Source organism: Megascapheus bottae, chromosome 5 (genome assembly GCF_031878675.1).
Source record: "Megascapheus bottae isolate mThoBot1 chromosome 5, mThoBot2.hap1, whole genome shotgun sequence".
NCBI lineage: Eukaryota > Metazoa > Chordata > Mammalia > Rodentia > Geomyidae > Megascapheus > Megascapheus bottae.
This window is the reverse complement of record NC_143513.1, coordinates 71757078-71776622: the sequence shown is the minus strand read 5'-3', so window position 1 is coordinate 71776622 and position 19545 is coordinate 71757078. Positions and strand designations below refer to the sequence as shown.

The 19545-nt window shown below is 40.0% G+C and overlaps 1 protein-coding gene across 1 annotated transcript in view; it reads right to left on the bottom strand.

The window, feature by feature from the left end:
* The window catches only part of LOC150063599 (leucine-rich repeat and guanylate kinase domain-containing protein-like), an 88405-nt gene that overhangs the window by 30013 nt on the left and 38847 nt on the right, over positions 1 to 19545 (bottom strand). Inside the window, exons 10-14 of the mRNA XM_090333324.1 lie at positions 19043 to 19149; positions 14891 to 15010; positions 8538 to 8634; positions 3306 to 3419; positions 720 to 921 (exon numbers count right to left, since the gene is read on the bottom strand). Of these exons, the coding sequence (XP_090189450.1) occupies positions 720 to 921; positions 3306 to 3419; positions 8538 to 8634; positions 14891 to 15010; positions 19043 to 19149 (640 nt within the window). The remainder of the gene's footprint in view (positions 1 to 719; positions 922 to 3305; positions 3420 to 8537; positions 8635 to 14890; positions 15011 to 19042; positions 19150 to 19545) is intronic.

The window sequence follows — 19545 nt, the reverse complement described above, 5'->3', positions numbered from 1 at the left end:
ATTAATAATTTCATATGGTTAAGTTTTCATGTCCATAAATGGTAATAATAGTGGTGAGATTCTTCCACAGATACTTTTCTGTAGTTTGAGGAAATAGAAATCCATTAAACAATAATCGTATTACATCTATGGCTATGAACCTGGGTTTTTCTAGTAACAGAATGACTAGAGATGTTTTCCTTATATCTATATAGAGTAATATGTTTTCTCACTTCTTTTCATGGATTTAAAAAAAATATATAGTACAATTTAAAAATACAAAGAATTTTCTAAACTTCAGCAAATTCTCCCTCTGATTACTACTTCAAGTAATTTTCCATTTCCAAGATCATTTTTGAAAATGTTCACTTTAGACAGATATTTTCATGATCATAATAATTTTAGTGGTTGCGTAGGTTATGATAAAACAGAGTTTCATATAATTTAAAATACATCTTTGAAATTAGATATTATCTAACTTTATTTTCACAATGTTCCCTAAGGAAGAAAACCTTTTTGAGGCCCATTTCACACCAAATCATGTTAGAGAATAATGAAGATAATACTCTGATTAAAGGAGTAGAAATTTAGGTCTTGTGAATTCTTATCCAACTTTGCAGCTTTTATTTCTTTTGTGATTTGTTGTTTCAATAAAACTTTTCCCAAGGGAGTTTTCCCCCATGATACCAACTTGTAATCTAGTGACCTCAAATATTAAAACTTTGGTGAGAGTTACTGACCTGCGTTGATTACAGCGTCAAAATATCCTGGAAATTTGTGGTTAATTTTAATATAAAGGTCCACTCTGGAGACAGCAAATTCAATTTCTGCACGACTGAATAATCCTTTTCTCCGCAGGTATCCCTCATACTTTTCCTTGTTCATAGGTACCACCAATATATATCGTGGCTCAAAATAAGAATATTTCAAACTTCTTACACCCTAGGCATTTAAAGAAATGATAATAAGTTGGAAACAGAGCCAAGATTTAGAGATCATAATCACTAGAGATTTAGATATCATAATCACTGTTGAAAAATTTATCTGTAGAACTAGCCTCTATTTTCCAATGAATTTTTCAAGGCTAGATTACTTTTCTCTTGTCATCAAATATTAAAGTATCATTGGAAATATTAGAACTCATTCTACCTGGTTGTTCTCTAATTAATCATTCTAATGAATATGGCTGCTAAAAAAGAAAATTGCTAGATATAAAAATCGGTATATTCACAGCCACTTTATTACAGAAAACCAATTTCAGTTCCATTATTTCAGACAGTTTTCTTGGAGCATAAGGACACAGAGATGAGGCAGAAAGGGTTCATTCTTATCTCTTTGTCATCACCTTGGCCTCTTTTCTCTTCCTGAGTCAGCAGCCTCGTTGTGTTAATTTTAGTGATATCTCATGGCATCTGACCAGTCAGAAAGGCCAAGCTCATTATTAACCAGGAGATCATAGGCTGAAGCAGTACTAGGTACTCGTCTCTTAACCTGGAGAGCTTGATTGCAACCATGGCTCTCTGGCTCCTATCCACCCTGTAGACATCGCTCAGGCTCTCTGGATATCCTTCTCCTTGTGGGAGGAAGTGAAAGAATGCTTCCAACCTCTAAAGTTCACTCCATCTCAATTCTACCATCAGTTCAACTCAAATTCAAAGTCTTCCTTGTGAAAAATTAAAAAGGGCTGGGACCCCGTGGCTCATGCCTGTAATCCTAACTATTCAGAAGGCTAAGAATAAGCCATATGAGCGGTAAAGTCCATGAGACTCTTATCTCCAATTAACCAGGAAAATGCTGGAAGTAGAGCTGTGGCTCAAGCGCTAGAGCACCAGCCTTGTATGAAAAAGTCAAGTGAGAATGCAAAGTCCTCAATTCAAGCCCCAGTACTAGCACAGAGCAACTAAAAAGCATTTGGTTGTTGTTTCTGTCTGAATTGTTTTTTGAAAAATACTTGGTAGAAAAAATTTCTGCCTAAACGAGGGGAAAACAAAAATAAATATATTTTGAATGCAGAATTAATTCATCGTCATTTTGTATATACCTTATTCCAGGTCACAGCTGAAAACAAAAATAAATATATTTTGAATGCAGAATTAATTCATTGTCATTTTGTATATACCTTATTCCAGGTCACAGCTACCTGAGTTATGGCTCTTTGCATCTTTTTCCCTTTAATAGTTTATTCCTATTCATTTCTAGGAGGTTGAGGTGTAAATGTTGTTTTGTGCCCCTGGTTCTCCCCAACTGAAGTATTTTTCCAAACTTCCCTGTGGTTCAATCCTCCAGAAATCATTTTAAAGAGAGTTTGCTTTTCTTCCTATTGAAGTGTGTGTGTGTGTGTGTGTGTGTGTGTGTGTGTGTGTGTGTGTGTGTGCATGTGCCTGTGCCTGTGCCCGTGCTCACTGGTACCAGGACTTGAACTAAAGGCCAGCTTGGTCTCTTAGTTTTGCAACTCAAGGCTGGTAGTCTTGACGCCCAGCTAGAAGTTGTTCCAGTTTTTCGCTGGTTAACAGGAAGTAAGAGTCTCATGGACTTTTTCTGCTGGGTCTGGTTTGGAGTCACAGTCCTTGGATCTCAGCCACCTGAGTTTCTAGAATTACAGGCATAAGCCATCAGAGCCCTGGGACGACAGAAAAACCAGTCAACTATGGAAAGAACAGAACACTAATGAACTGGGAGAGGTGTGACCAGTTACATTGAATCTAAGGAATTACAGTATCAATCTGAAAGCCACGAAAGCTATTTCAGTCTCCTATGAAATTACAGGGGAAATGAAGAAAGGACACAGTCAGTAGGAAAGAAAGACGGGCTGGGAGGGTGAGAGCAAAGATACTGAGTTGTCAGGAATATAAAACTATTGCAGCCAGTAAGTAAGTGGAGTTCAGTGGCACCACTGGCCACACATCTTTCAGGAAAAGAAGAAACCAGGCACTCACAGCCTGGCACTGGCCCAGGCAGACACAGAAGCAGATCTAGCTTTACCTAACATCACTTCACACAAAACAGAGGCCAGGCTGTGAAAAGCAAAAGGATACCTTAGTGAGGAAACAAAAGAAAATGAATCTTGAATTGCAGTTTGACACATACTTCATGTGTAATTTCTTGGACTATAATGTAATTAACTTTTCACATCTGGCCTTCCCCATACTAATTATAAACTTAATAACTCACACTTTCATATACAATTCTCTTGTGCCTAGTAGTGTGACCAGTTAGTCCAAACATATCTCTTTTTGACCACACATGGCAGCCCAGACAACCACAAGCACACACACACACACACACACACACACACACACACCTGATTAAATGAAAAAAATACTTACTTCGATTTCCATATGAATACAGCTCGCCAACCCATCTCTTGCAATACCTTCCACAGTATCTCTATTTAATCCGTAACTGTGATTACCATAATTAAATGTCAGAATGAATTTCCCCTGGAATTTGAAAGGTCACAGAGATTTTTATATAACAGTGATCTTAATGGAATTTAAAGAAGTAAAATCAGTTGATGTCTTATCTTTAAGTAAATCCATGAAACTTAAAAATAGTAGCCACTATGTAAGAAGCACAAAATATCAATGGGCTATGAAATCTAACATCAAACTGTAGTGGAGAGAGAGACTTGTTCAGAATTATAAGCTTACCAAAAAAATCAGTGTTCAGAAATAATCTATAGATCAAATGTTACAGGAGGGATCAAAACTGAAGCTTATGGTAGAATGAACCATTTTGTTTTTCATCCAATTCCTGCCAAATCTATACCACAAACCTCTATTATTAAAGGAGCAAAGCTAATAGCTTGTTCTTTGCCTCAGCCCTTTCAGCTCTACCAGCAGCCCAGGTAGTCAAGACAAGTCTCCTATTCCCCAAATCCTTGCATTTCAAGATAAGCCATGAGTTATGGGAAATTCCTGAAGGCTTTGAATTACAGAGGCGTCCTAAAAGCTTTGAAAAATGGGACCCATCCTGTTTTTCCTCATAAAGATAGCTTCTTACTGAAACTACCCCAAGTGTTATTTAACAGAATTGTTGCCTGCTGCATAGCCATTTGGACTATAAATACATGTATTTATAGTCTGTATTCTGGAAACTCAGTTCTTCCAACAGCTGTACTCCCTTGCCAGAAATGGAAGTAAAAGCACACCTCTCAAATTTCCCATGACTTTTCCTTTGATAATGTTATATTTATTAAGCCATTACTTCTCATCTAACTAGAAGCAGAAGGAATAAAAATGCAGATGACCTTGGTGAGTGTGACTTCTCGTATGCCTGTCTCTAAAATAAATAATGAGTGAAGGTGCTTTGATTTCCTTCAAATGGCAGCAGCATCATTAAGAGCAGCAGGAGCGGAGGGTCAGCTGCTGCCCTCCTGGCTCCAGATGTTGATGCATGCTCTCTGCCAGAGGCCAGGTGCTGGGTACGAGTCACAGACAGTCTCTGCAGGTTGTCTGGGTCTCCAGGGATACATCTGCTGAGGGTGATGAGGAAAATCCACACCCTCATTAGTCAGAGCAAGTTTTTGTTATATATTTTGAGTTAAAAACCTAGTAACAAATATACCAAAACTTTGCTCTGGCAATGTCACACTCATTTTGTTATTTAGAGGGAAAATACTGCAACTCCTTTCCATACTATCTTTCCATGTATCTTTCCATATAATGATCTATCTTTATGATATTTATATATTTAGACATCTGTATTTATGTAAGTAGACATCTGGTTCTCAGAAGTGTGTGCGTGTGTGTGTGTGTGTGTGTGTGTGTGTGTGTGTGTGTGTCTACCTTTGTGGTAGTTAATTTTATCTGTTAACTTGGAGGATGTTTTAGGTGAAATTTAACATTTAAATTTGTGAACAAAGATGGGTGCTGGTGAGTGGCTCTCGCCTACAGTCATAGTCACTCAGGAAGCTGAGGACTGGAGGGTCACACAAAGCTAGCCTAAGCAGAAAAAGTCCTTGGGACTAAATTGGCAAAAGGCTATACTGAAGGTATGGCTCATAGTGTAGAATACTAGCTGTGAGCAAGCAAGCCCAGCCAGAGCTTGAGGACCCTGGTTCAAACCCTAGTTTGAGAAAGCTAATTGCCTTTTCTGTGTGGATGGACCTCATGCAATCAGTTGAAGGCCTTGTCATACAAGCAGGTGAGACTTCACTCCATCTCCATCTCCACCATCAGCTCTCCTTGGCCTCTGGGCTGCCCCAACCCTCAATGCAAATACATACACAACTAATATATATATATATATATATATTATAATATATAATATATATATATATATATATATAGAGAGAGAGAGAGAGAGAGAGAGAGAGAGAGAATATAGAGAGAGAGTAGTTGAGTTACTGTTCATCTTAGTGCTTTCATCTGTGGAGCCCAAAACTATTTTCTGAAAGGATATGAGGTTAAGAGAATTTTTTTATTTTCTAGATAGTGAGATGCATCTGTTTGTACTCCTCTAACTCTCCATCCTAGCTGTTTCATTTCCTCAAGAGAGGAACAGTTGCAATAGGTGAGCCATTTTTCATGGTTCGTGACCTATAAAAGGGGGTTGTGTCTGGGAACGCGTGTGTGAATTGGGAGAAGGCCTGCATTTATGGGAAGGGTGCAGGTCTGTGTATTGAACCTATCACAGCAGGCAGGTGTGACTTTCCACAGCAGGTAGATGGGGTACGGTGTACCAGGGTAACTGCCTGTGGGGTGAGGCTGTCTGGCTGCGTGCTGTATGTATGGAAGCATGTTCCGTGTGCAGATGGCTGAGTATGTGGGAGTGACTGGCAATCATGACTAAATGTGTCTCAAATTTATAATCCCAGGCTGTATCTCTCATGAGACAGTTTCACACATTCAAGAAACAGAGATCAGAGGCAAAATCCAAGATAAAGAAAATTATATGATAATGAAATAATATATGTTAAGCAGAAAGAGTAAAACCGAATACTTCTCAAGCACATAAGGAGTTGTGTAGAGGAAGTAAAACTCAAGGTTTAATATAGCACAGTACAGAGATTTCTTAGGCTAGAAATGAAACCAAACTTTGCTTAAAGGCTGGCTAAGGGCTGGAGCATGAGGAAGCCAGTGGGTACACTGAGGACACATGGGCTGACCAGAAAGGAAAATGGTTCAGACTCTGGCAGAAGAAATTAATATTAGCATCAGAAATGAGGTGTCTTTTTGGCACATGTTCATTGTACAAAATAATGGGCCTTGTTCTGACATTTTCATAGATGTAAGTTATATGCTTTTATTGTATTTATGCTCCATCTCTCTTTCTCATACCACGCCCAGCTAGACCCCATCTTCTTCTCAGATAGCTCCCCTTCTGCTTACTGGTCCTTATATTTTTAAGGCTAGGCACCAATGCATGTGAGAAAGCACAGGCAATGTTTGTTTTTCAAGAGTCTGGCTTAATGATGATCTTAATTTAATGAGCTCCAGTTCCATCTTTTTTTTTCTCAAATGACATGATTTTGTTCCTCATATAGCTCCATTGTGTGTATCTATGCCACCTTTTCTTTATTTACCTGTGCATGATCACCCAGGCTGACCCGAAAACTTGGTATTGCATGCTGACTTAAGATTCGATTGGGTTTACACTCAAGCTGTTTGAGGAACTCCATCGTGATTTCCATAGTGGCTGGTGGACTAATTGACATTCTCATCAATAATGTATAAAGGGAACTAGCTGTCTTTTAACCTAAAGAGTCTCAAGAGCCTGCTTCTTAGTAAAATCAAGATAATTCCTCAAATCTCAGTTAAGACTTTTAGGAATATGAAATTCCATAGTACTCTTAATAAATCAAGTTGAACTGCCAACATACAAACCTAGGAGAGAAAATTATAATGCCCAAGATGTTCTTTTGACAAGGTTAGAGAGAAAGCAGCCGAGGGAGTAGATTTCCTCATTTAGGATTTTCTGTGAGTGTAAGAAAAATATTGAAACATGCACCATATTTAGAGATAGTCGTTCAAAATTAAATGAATGGCTGGGAGCTTGTGACTCACACCTGTAATCCCAGCCTTTCAGGAGGCTGAGATTTGAGGATCGTGGTTCAAAACCAGCCCAGGCAGGAAAGTTTATGAAACTTTTATCTCCTATTAACCACCAAAAACCCAGAAGTAGAGATGTGGTTCAAGAGGTAGAGGGCTAGTCTTATGCAAAACAGCTCAGGAATAGTGCCCAGACCCTGAGTTCAAGGGCCAATAAAGAATGAAGATAGTAGATGGTTTGCATGTGGAAAATATAATAAAATTTGTTAAAATTATTTTCAGAGGGCAAAGGAATAACAATGATGGGAATATATCCCATCAGAGATAAGGAGAAATGTCACAACAAAATTCTCTCCTGTAGACCAATGTTTGATAAAAAGAGAATGATACTATACACAAATAGAATGAGGTAGATGGTGAAGAAAAAAGCAGGAGCTCCACAGATTCATTAGTGGAAATGATGATATGAGATGGTATGTGTTCACATCACAGGTGCTTTAACAACAGGGCCAAGAGGATTCCCTTGGCATATAAAAATCAAAATGCATCATGGAAATTGTTTTATGAAAATGGTTCTAAAGGTAGGAGTGTTGTGTATTACCACTAACTAGATGAATAGGGTTTCCGTGAAAAAAACATTCAAGGGCTGAGAGTTTGGCCTAGTGGTAGAGTGCTTGTCTAGCATGCATGAAGACCTGGGTTCCATTCTTTGGCACCACATATACAAGAAAAAGCCAGAAATGGTGCTGTGGCTCAAGTGGCAGAGCTCTAGACTTGAGAAAGCCCAAGGACAGTGCTCAGACCCTGAGTTCAAGGACCAGGACTGGCAAAAAAACAACAACAACATTCAAGTTGAAGGATCTTTAGAACAGCAAAATTTTCATTTTTCCCTTGTGGGAAGTAGTAGCAGGGGTTGAACTCAAAGCTTTGTGTTGACTACACAGGTGCTCTACACTGGAGCTGTAGCCCTACCACCTTTTGCTTTGGTTTTATTTCTTATAGGGTCTTATGTTTATACCAAGACTGGCTTGGACCTTGGTCCTCCTATTTACATAGCTAGTATTAGAGGAATGTACAGCCATATTCAGCTCTATGTTGAGATGGGACCTTGCTAAATTTGTTACCAGTCTGGCTTTGATCTTTGAACTTCCCCACCTTCACCTCCAGTTCTCTGTCTCTCCAGTAACTGGGATTAGAGCCATGAGCCACCACACCTGGCTTCTTTTTCCCTAATTTTTTTGGGGGAGGGGGAGAAATTGGCTGTGGGACTTGAACTGTGGGCCTGGGTGTTGTCCCTGACCTCTTCAGCTCAAGGCTACAGCCCTACCCCTTGAACCACAGTGCCATTTCCGGTTTTCTGGTGGTTAATTGGAGATAAGAATCTTATGGACTTTAATGCCAGGGCTGGCTTTGAACAGTGATCCTCAGATCTCAGCCTTCTGAATAGCTAGGATTACAGATGTGAGCCCGGCTCTTTTTCCCTCTTTTAAAAACCACAATTTCTTAACATTTCTGATAGAGAGTATGTCCTCTTTATGCAGTAAAAAAAAAGGAAAATGTTCTTACCATGTTTAGCATTTCATCAAAAACCTCTTGAGAGATGAAATGATAATCAACCCGATCCCCTTCTCCAAAATACGGAGGTCGTGTAGTATGACAAGCCCTGAAATCGTAGAACAGACAACCCTGTCAATTTCTGTGAACATGAGATTCAAAATGGAAAGGCTTGCAGGACAAAGAATGTTGAAGCAATGAAAACAATCCGCAGGTCATACTGTTATGTAATTGTGGAGACACTGTCTGTACTTAATCACTGGAGTCAATAAGGCTGATGTACACATGCTGGCTTCCCAGCATGTCTACTTGCTTTTGGGTCACCCCCTGCGCATCACATCATCACCCCAAGGAAGTATAATGTTATCACTTCTCTTTCTAGCTTTTCAGTGACTGATGAGCATTTTTGAAAGGCTGGCCTCTTTCCCTCTACCTGGCTGTGCACTTGGTTTCAGGACTCATCCACCCCAGTGCTTTTCTTAACCTCCTTTGGGGAATCATGTACCTTTTTCTTAAACTTCCCTAGCCTTGGCCTGTACCATTTGCTTCTCAACTCTCTTTTCAGGGTCCCATCTCATTCCCTCTTGAGGAGATGTGGCCTGCAGGTCCATGTCATAGTGTGTACGAGCCTCTCGTGGAGCTCCACGGCTCCTGTGCAGAGTAGAAATCTCAGCTTACCCACAGAAGCCTGTCTTAACTACCAACCGCACTGTACCTGGTTACTGGCCTACCATAGGCCTTCCTTCCTACAGTGGTCTGCTTTCTCTCATCTTCCCAAGCAAGGGGAGGACTTTGCCCTGATCATTGTCCTTTCCCAATGCCTGGCATATAGCCTTCACCGAACATGTGTAAATTCAAGGAAAGGTAACATGGGTAACAGGTGCATAGACGACTATGACTTATTCAAGATCCCCAAACCAGAATATAGGGTCCCCCACACTCCCCATGAGTCGTGTGTATGTGTGTGTGTGTGTGTGTGTGTGTGTGTGTGTGTGTGTGTGTGTGTGCGTGTGTATGTACAAGCACACCAGGACTGGGGCTTGAACTAAAGGCTTTGCACTCTCACTTAGCATTTTGTCAAGAGTGATATTCTAGCACTTGAGCCATGCCTCTACTTCTGGCTTTTTGTTAGTTATTTGGACAGAAGAGTCTGGGGGACTTTCCTGCTCAGGTTCATTTCGAACTAGGCCTCACCCTCAAGAGTGGCTAGGATTATAGTCCCTGGCTTTCCCAAGGACTCTTGATTTCATATTATTCTGTCTTCTTGCACTCACTTCTAGGAATGCTAATTGATTCTTTTCAGTACTATCCTATAATTTTAAAATTTGAGATGAAGCTAGCTAGGCACTTGGTTGATAACTTCTACTTAGTGCTACACAAAAATATGAATCAGGTATCACTTACTATTTTTATTTTATATATGATGAAACTGTCACAGTGCCCACATATGCCATACGGTAGCCACATCTGGATGAATCCAGCGTCGGCCCTTTTAACTAAAACAGTGAAGTGGTAACCTTAAGTCTCATTGGGCCGAGAGCGTGGCCTAGTGGTAGAATGCTTGCCTAGCATACACAAAGCCCTGGGATTGATTCCCTGGTAGTACACATACAGAAAAAGCTGGGAGTGGTGCTGTGGTTCAAGTGGCAGAGTGCTAGGCTTGAGCAAAAAGTGTCCAAGGGTTATTACATAGCTTACATAGCCAAGGTCTATAAATATTTATAGTTCACACGGTTGTTCTCTTTCTCTTGTCTTTTCATCTTTAGTTGTATTCCCTTTCTGCTGCAATTAAGAATTAACTGTACTGAGTAATTTTAAGGTTTTAACATTACATTGAAATTGTCCACTCAGGAAGGAATGTATTTTCTAAGAGAAGACTGTCAAAATACTGCGACATTTGTTTTGCTGCTGGAATGCACTGGCATTTCTCCCTGTGCCTGACAGAGACCTGGGACCCCCTATCTACCGGTGTCCTTGACAGGCAGGAAAGATAAATTGGTGCCCTGACACCCTGGCTGCAAACCTTTAGAATGGTCTTTACATGCTACACTGAATTGGCACTTCCCAACAAAGGAATTGAGTGGCAGAGAGATTTTTTTCCCAGAATCTCTAAAAATAAGACAGAACAAAGAAGCACTGTGAAGCACGTGGACAGGCAGCTAGAGGTGGCTGTGCAGAAGGCATGGATGTGAATGAGGTAACAGGCTTGGGATGGCTGGGGAACTTTCTGATAGGGAGGACTTAAATGACTTGAGGGTTTTTGAACTGTCATTCAGTTTTCATATGCAGAAATGTCAGCTGCATGCTGCTCAAATATGACCATCTTAAAAAGGAAATATTTCATATTAAAGGCAATGTTTCAGCACACTTAGAGAAAACTGTTGTCAAAGATTAGACAAGCAAATATTCTTGGGCTAGCACTTTCAATATCCTTCTCTTTACAGAAGTATTTCTATGAGTTTATTATTCACTAACCCATTTACTAGCCAAACATGGCTTATAAGTCAACATGCTTCTAGTTTCATTTAGCAAATGACAATATTAACTTGTAAACAAACTCCAGACTAGTTGGAAAAGTTTGCTAACTCACCAGATCCATGGACAGGATCTTTTAACCACACCTATTTGTTCTATGACTAAATTATATGTCTTGACATGGAACTTAGCATGTGAAAATTTCATAGAATGTCTCCATCTTGGGTGAATGCAATTTAAAAGGGAAGTACAATGTTAGGAAAATATTATATGAAAAAGAGGGGAGAATAAAAGACCTGAAGAAATAGCAGGGAAAGCACTTTGTAAATGCTTTTATGTTTCATCATTAAACTATATTTGTATATGCTCTCGTTGCATTAAAAAAATCAATAAAACTCATGCTGGAAAGAATAAATGAGAAGAAAATCTAAACAAGAGCCATGGATTATCCCTGAAGATGAGTTTGGGGTTTTATCTTGGGTTTTTAACTAGAAAGATGCTGTTTATAATAATGGTAGGACTATCTGGCTTTCTCAATGGATGATACTTCTAGCCATATAGTCTCCTTTTTAAAAAATCCAGTGATATGGATTCTGATCCAGACCTTGATGGACTTCTGAGATGGTTTGCCACTGTCTAAGCCCAGATCTCTATTTCTGATCAAGTGACCATGAATGGATGGTCAGCGTTTCTGAGCCTGAGTGAGATCGAGTGAGTACAGGTGGCAGGGGTCAGGGATTCCACATGCGACTAATTCCAGCTGGAGGAAAGTATGAGCATGAGCAGTCTAAGACATGAGGTTCATTTTAGGACTTTTTGTTTCTTCACCTCAGGCCCATATACAAATTTTATCCAGCTTTAATTATCTGTGTGAATATTTGCCATAGACTACAAATATCATAAAGGCAAAGTACCTCTACAGTCCTGTTCCCACCATAACCTCAAGGACTAGCACATGACAAAATGAATTGATATCCATCCATTGTTGGGTGAATGTATTCATCTGTTTCTCCATCTATGCATGAGGGAAAAATGGTCATTTCCACTAAATGTTCATACATTACCATTAATTCAGTCATCCACTCACTTGATTGATGAGTTAAGTCATCCAAGAGGTATTTATCACACATGCATTATGCACCTGGTCATATATTGGACAGCAAGAACTCATTGGTGTAAAAAGATGACATGATTCCTATATTGACTGGTATTACAGACAAGAGGAAAGACAAATATAGAACGAATCAGTTAAAGTATGAGGAGAAGAGAAGAAGGAGGAGGAGGAGGAGACAGAAGGGGGGAAGGAGTGGGAGGTGGAGAGGAAGAGGAAGAAGGGGATGAGGAAGAAGGATAGATAAGGGAAATACAGGATTTTGTGAACATGAGTAATTGTGGGGTTTAGTCAGGTAAGAATTTAGGGAAAGATTGGATTAGCATCTTGATTTTAAGTCAATAAAGAGCTGCAAGAGGGTTGAACACTGGTGGTCAGGCTACTCAGGAAGCAGAAATTAGGAGGTTTGTGGTTCCAGAACAGCTTGGGCAAAAAGTTTGGAATAGCCCATTCTCAACCAATACCTGGCTACAGTGGCTCATGTCTCATCTCAACTATGCAGGAGGCTGAGATTGGGAGAATCATTGTTCCAGGACAATCCAGGAAACAAGTTCACAAGATCCAATCTCAAAAGAAAAAGCTGGACATGCTGGCTTGCACTGGTCATCCTAGTTACAGCAGGAAGTATAAACAGAAAAAGAGGAGAAATATATCAAACCAGGCAAAAACTCCGGACCCTATCTCAAAATCAACCACAACAAAATGAGCTGAAGGTATGACTCAAGCCATAGAGTACCTGCATAGCAAACATAAAGCCCTGAGTTCAAGCCCCATTATACCCACCACCATCTCTCTCTCCAAGAACACACAGAACCAAGCATACCTTGGCAGGAACATTTATTAACAAACAAAAAGAACCAGGAGATCCGAGGTTAGCATCATAATTGTTATCAGAGATGTGAGAGGAACCAGAGAAAGCCTTGGCTCTCAAGGTCTTTTGGGCTCCATAATTATACTTTAGCAAAATAGTGACCAACTCTCCTTTGGCCCTTGAGTTTGACCTTCCATTCACTGTGCTCAGCTTATCCTTTAAAACAGGTTGAGTCCCCTCATATAAGTGTAATGGTACTCTACTGTTTAATTATAGCTCATTATTTCAGAGCATTTAAGCAATATTAATCAAATTATTCTATAGGATTTGTGTACCACAGTTGTTCAAAATGTGGCTTGCATTTTTAGAAACCTAAGCAAATGAGCCTATTTAAAACCACATTTACAGTGTTTGGACATTCATAGCTTTCCTACAATGATGTCAGAAAAATGACACATTTATTTTTTGGCTGTCTGACATATCTTGGAAGTCACATCCTCAATTCATTGATAGACACTTCTAATGTACAAGTAAGTCCTTTCCTATACACAAAGAATAAAATGAAAATAGTTTTTTTTTAAAAAACCCTCTAAAGTAACCTATAAATCCAGAGGGGATGATTTTCTTGAATGGTTCTAATATTTTGGATGCAATTCTCTATTTTAATGGCCATTATGAAGTTACATTCCAAAACAATACTTGCTTCAGGAAACGCTAAGAGCATCGAGTGCTAACCTGTTAGAAAGGACCAGAAATACTTTTGTTGCCCTTCCCTTCTCCTTCAGCTGAAATGTGTCTTTAAAAAGGAGGAGATTCAGAAGCTTCAGTGCTGCCAGCCTGCAGCCCAAGCAGAACCTAGGAGAGTCACTTGTCAACACTGTGACTCATGCTCACAGGAGGATCCTACCTTCTAAACTACTACAGTATACTCAATTAAACAGCAACACGTTTTCACAGCCTGAAGGCTGATTTCAGTAGGTTAAGTTAAACATAGAGAGATTTAAAGTAATAATAAAATTCATGTACTGGGTGCAGTGGCTCATAACTGTAATCCTATGTACTCAGGAGGCTGAGATCTGAAGATCGTAGGTCAAAGCCAGCCCAGGTACTAAAGTCCATGAGACTCTTATCTCCAATTACTCACCAGAAAACCAGAAGTGGTGCTGTGGCTCAAGGGGTGGGGTGGTAGACTTGAGCTGAAGAGCTCCGGGACAGTGCCCAGGCCCAGAGTTCAAGCCCCACGACAGACCAAAAAAAAAAAAAAAATGTCATGCCTGGCCCCGATCACTCACATCCTAGCAACTCAGGTGGCTGAGATCTGATGATGGAGATTCAAGGCCATTTGAGGCAGGAAAGTCTGTGAGATTCTTATCTCAAATGAACCACCAGAAAACTGGAAATGGTACTGTGCCTCAAAATGGTAGAGCGCTAGCCTTGAACAAAAGAGCTCAGGCCCTGAGTTCGAGCCTCACTACCACCACTGCAACAACAACAAAAATGCAGAAAAGATAATCAAGATATATAAGAAAAGGTGTGCTGAACTTTGTTTCTGGGAGTGTTCACTGCTAATTGTTTAATGTTTCAAAAAAGACATGCTATTCTGTTTCTTCTTGTTCTTACTAAGCTCTTTTGTAACTAGGAACATCCTTTAACAATCATTTCTACTTCATCAATTAGGATGAGATGAGAATCAAGATTTTTAAATCATTCCCAAACCCAGTAATCGCATTGATCCCATTGTTTCAATAAATTACCTTCAAGGACTAATAGACCTGCAGTGTCCTGTCCTTACCAGATCTATTGAACAATTTAGTTACAACTTCTGGCACCACTGTAAAAAACATAATTAAGCTGATGTGCACATTCATAAGCTGGCTTGAAAGAAACACCCCAAATTAACAACATCAGAGCACTTAGTAGGAAAGAACCTGCAGTGACATAGAAGAATTACAAGTAAAAAATACTTACCCATATCTGAAGAAAGTATTAAACTGTCGGCAGAGGCGGTGGGCAAGCTCTCGTTTCCCACAGGCTTCAGGTCCAGCTAGTATCAACATTGGGTAGGGGGCATCCAGACTGGGCAGAGTGCTGCAACGGAAGACCACAGAGAATGAGTGTCCTGCTGCTGCCACAGATGCAATGTATTAACCAAAGCCACTGGGTGGTTTCTGTGTCACGGTCGTAATTAGTGAGCATCTGTCAGACATAGGCATTATAAAAACAAAGGGATTATAAGATATAAAAAATAGTATTTGAAACATGGATAACAAATAAGATAAAATAAAAATGTATGTAAATTTACTTTACCAAGAAAAAATATAGTTTTTACCTGGTAACATACTCCTCCTAAAATGTAATACTGAAAAGAGGTAATGGAGCCAGGTACCAGTGGCTCTCACATGTAATCCTAGCTACTTAGGAGGCTGAGATGTGAGGATTGTGGTTCAAAGCCAGACTGAGTAGAAAAATCTGTGAAACTCTTATCTCTAAAAACTTCTCAGAAAAAGCTGGAAGTGGTGCTGTGGCTCAAGTGGTAGAGTGCTAGCCTTGAGCATAAGGAGGCTCAGGGACAGGCTCAGGCCTTGAGTTCGAGCCCTAGGACTGGACGAAAAGAAAAAAGTAACTATTCTCTGCATTTAACAGCTATACCCATAGGTAGGCAGAGCAAACTTCAGGAAAGTGACAAAAACAATCAGCAAGTGCCAGGCATGTTCTAAAAGTTTAATGTGTATTCTCTTATGATTATATGAAGCTAGTGAATCTTAAGAAACTGAGGTATAGGGCTGGGAGTTTGGCCTAGTGGTTAAAGTGCTTGCCTAGCATGCATGAAGACCCGGGTTCGATTCCTTGGTACCACATATAGAAAAAAAGCCGGAAGTGGTGCTGAGGCTCAAGTGGTAGAGCTCTAGCCTTGAGAAAGTCCAAGGACAGTGCTCAGGCCCTGAGCACTGGCAAAAAAAAAAAAAAGAAACTGAGGTATAAACAGATTGAAGGGAGACTCGACAAATGGGACTACCTAAAAATAAAAGGTTTCTGCACAGATAAAAGCATAGCCATTAAAGTAGAAAGACAGCCAACCAACTGAATAAAGATATTTACCAATAATACATCAGACCTTCCCTACTTTCCTTCCATACCCATCCTGGGCATCTATCCTGAGCATCATAACCCAGGATATGATAAGGACACCTGCTCAGCCATGTTCATCTCTGCACTATTCACAATAGCCAAGTAATGTCAACAACCCAGATGCTCTGCTACAGATAAATGGACACAAAAATGTGGTACATATATACAATGGAATTCTACATAGCCAACAGACAAGATAAAATAATGGCATTTGCAGGGAAGTGGATGAATCTAGAGCAAATCATATTGAGTGAGATAAGTCAAGACCAAAGGAACAAAAGGCGCATGGTATGTAGTCTTAATATGTGGCTATTAGATCCAAACAGTATAAGAGCAATGACTCAATATTTGGGTACCCAAGGTTATGGACATGGTCTCGGAGATATAAACATAACTACATAGATATAAAAATCTATGATGAGATATATACTCTATAGACATGTTTTCTTATATAGATTAATATGTATTTATGACATACAAACCCTCAGCTTAATTTTAATTATGTTCTAAAATCTATGTGCCAGTGATTATATATAGAGATTCCCTTCTTAGAATACATGCTTGTTAAATATGACATTTGAAATATGATGTAAAAATCAGTGTTAATAAAATCTTAATAAAAAAAGATACTGAGGCTTAGACAGACTAATTAGCTTAGAGGAAAAGGAGAGAGTTAATATGTGATTCTAGGTTTGGCTTCCAGCCCCTAAATCCAAATTAAAGAATGAATTTATCTGTTTGTTTGCTTGTTTGTTTGCAGAGCTGAGGGCTAAACTCAGGGCCTTGAATTTGCTAAGCAAGTACTCTTCTAGTGAGCTAATCCTCAGCCTCAAGAATAAATGCATTAGTAAAAAATCTACTGTAACTTGCTGAGTGATATGCTTTAAACTCTGCTCATAAAACCAACTGTAGAATTGAAGAATAAAATAAAATCATGTTTACATACATTGCTGAGGTACAGATGCAGTAAATACTAAGAAATAACATGTTCCTTTGATTTTTCTAAATGCTTGCAGCAAACCAGGAAAAGGTTGAGAGCAAAAGCTCATGAAAAACATGGATAACTGAAGGCTATGTATGTTCACATGTGTCTTCAGTTTTATGCAGACAGGCCCACATTCCTGTATGGCTGTGTGGTGCTGGAGTCTCTGCAGGGCAAGCAAGGGAACAATGGGGTGGCATCTGACAGAGCCAAGGACAGGAACTCCAAGGCAACCCCTGGATGCCTGTTAGAAGCCAACAAGCTGAAACAGTACATGTGCAAACACTTGCTCATCGGTGTTCACAGTCACTTTGGTAGGGTCGATCAGAAACGGGAGTCAGCCCAGATGTCCTTCAACTGATTGCCAAACATCTCCTTCTTGACATATTACTCCTAGCTTTTCCCACTAAAAGTCCTAGAAAGCAGGACCAATCCAATAGAAATGAATATTACCTAGATTGGGACTTAAAAATGCCATTTATTGCTGAAATCAGGGCATCCTGGAGATTTGACTAATTCCTGATGTGGGATAAGACTAAGTCAAGACGAACCTGGGGAAGTATGAGGCAGTTAAGGAAGCTATCGACCACTGCCACGGCAGTCAAAGTGCTTCTCAAACAGGGTCTCTTCACTAGGCATGGTGGTTCATGCCTATAATCCTAGCTACTCAGAAGCCTGAGATCTGAGGATCGCAGTTCAAAGCCAGTCCAGGCACTAAAGAAGGTGAGGCTCTTATCTCCAATTAATCATTAGAAAATGGGAAATGGGGCTGAGGGCCAAGGGGTAGGGTGGTAGCCTTGAGCTGAAGAGCTCAGGGACAACGCCCAGGCCCAGAATTCAAGCCCCATGACACCCCCAAACAAACAAACAAACAAACAAACAAACATGGTCTCTTTCCCTCAGTCATGCCAGTACAGGGGACAGTGATCATCTAATACAATCAGAGCACACATAGGTAAGCCAACTTGAGAAATGTGTCAAACACTGCTATAAACTCCTTTGATATGTGTTGTCATACACATGTTCCCTAAAGCATGAAAACAAGTAACAATATTATAAATTATAATATTATATTACAATGAGGCATCCAGGCTCTTCTTTCAAATCAAATGTGCTTTTCCAGATATGCACAAATAAATGGAAAATCATTTCATCTAGAAGGCTCCCATAAACATATAAAACTGTTGATGTTTATATTATTCAACTATGTGTTAAAAATAAGAAAAGATCATGTCTTGGTCCTAAAAGAAAACAGTTGGCTCTCTGTGGGAGGTCAAGCATGAGAGGATAGAGGAGCAAATACCACATGAAGGAGAGAAGCCAGTTTTATCTGTGAGTTTTCCAAGGATTTTTTTTAAATGCCTTTGGGTATTGATAGAATTTCTGCATTATACTTATAGTGTAAATGGCCATCTGCTCCAACAGATTGTTTAAAAAGAAATGGAGAGCCCATGGTAGATCTGTCTTCAAATTTAGAGGTGAGAGACTCTTCGGGTGTGCAGCCAAGCTGGGCGATTTCTCCCTGCTGGGCTGGTTGCAGCTCAGTGTTAAGGAGGTTGCACTTCCTTCTGGGGACTCCCTAATAATGTCAATTTGTGTAATGCACTCTGGCAGGAGTATTTAGCATCCCTCCCAGCTACAGAAAGATTTACAATGGATATAAATGATCACAATTTCCTGTTAATGAGATTAAGGTCTGTGTTTCTATCCTAAGGCAGAAAAGTTGACAAACTTTGCTTTCCATCTCACTGTCACAGGCACAGGCTAGCCAACAGACCAGGGCCAGATGAGAGAGTGGAAATGAATTGGCTCATCTCTGAGCTGAGGGGGAAGAGGAACACCCAGTGAGCAGAACTTTTGGGGGCGATAATGGGTCATCACCAACACTTGGCTGCCCTCCCTCAGAGAAGCTGAGAAATTGAAAGGGTCATGAAACACAGGGCTAAAGAATATGATGCCATCTTCTGCCCGCTCACCCTGCGCTCTGCCCTGGGAGTCTTAATAAGTACCTGTCGAAGATCCTCTGTGGCTGCATCATACTGTTGACAACGTGGGTCAGGTGATCTCGGGCTGCCACCACTTCAGGGGGAGGGTCATATTTGTTTACTGCAGCAACCTTTTCCAGAAGCAGAGAAAGGAAGAAAGGAGGAAATACTCTATTTCCAAGGCAAGGCTTGAATTTTCTTTAACAAAACTTGCTAGACATGCAACTGGGTATACAAAATAATCGAACATGTGCCCACGAACCTTTGTAGTTGGTCTTTGTATCAACTCTCTTCAAAGCCTCAATATCCACTTGATATTTTAAAATATCAAGTGGATACTGGGCACTGGTGACTCACACCTGTAATCCTAGCTACTCAAGAGGATCTGAAAATCATGATTTCAATCTTAGCTCCAATTAACCACCACCAAAAAAAAAAAAAAAGCCAGAAATGGAGCTACAGTAAAGTGGTAGACCACTAGCCTTGAGCAATAATGCTTAAGGACAGCACTCAGGCCTTGAGTTGAA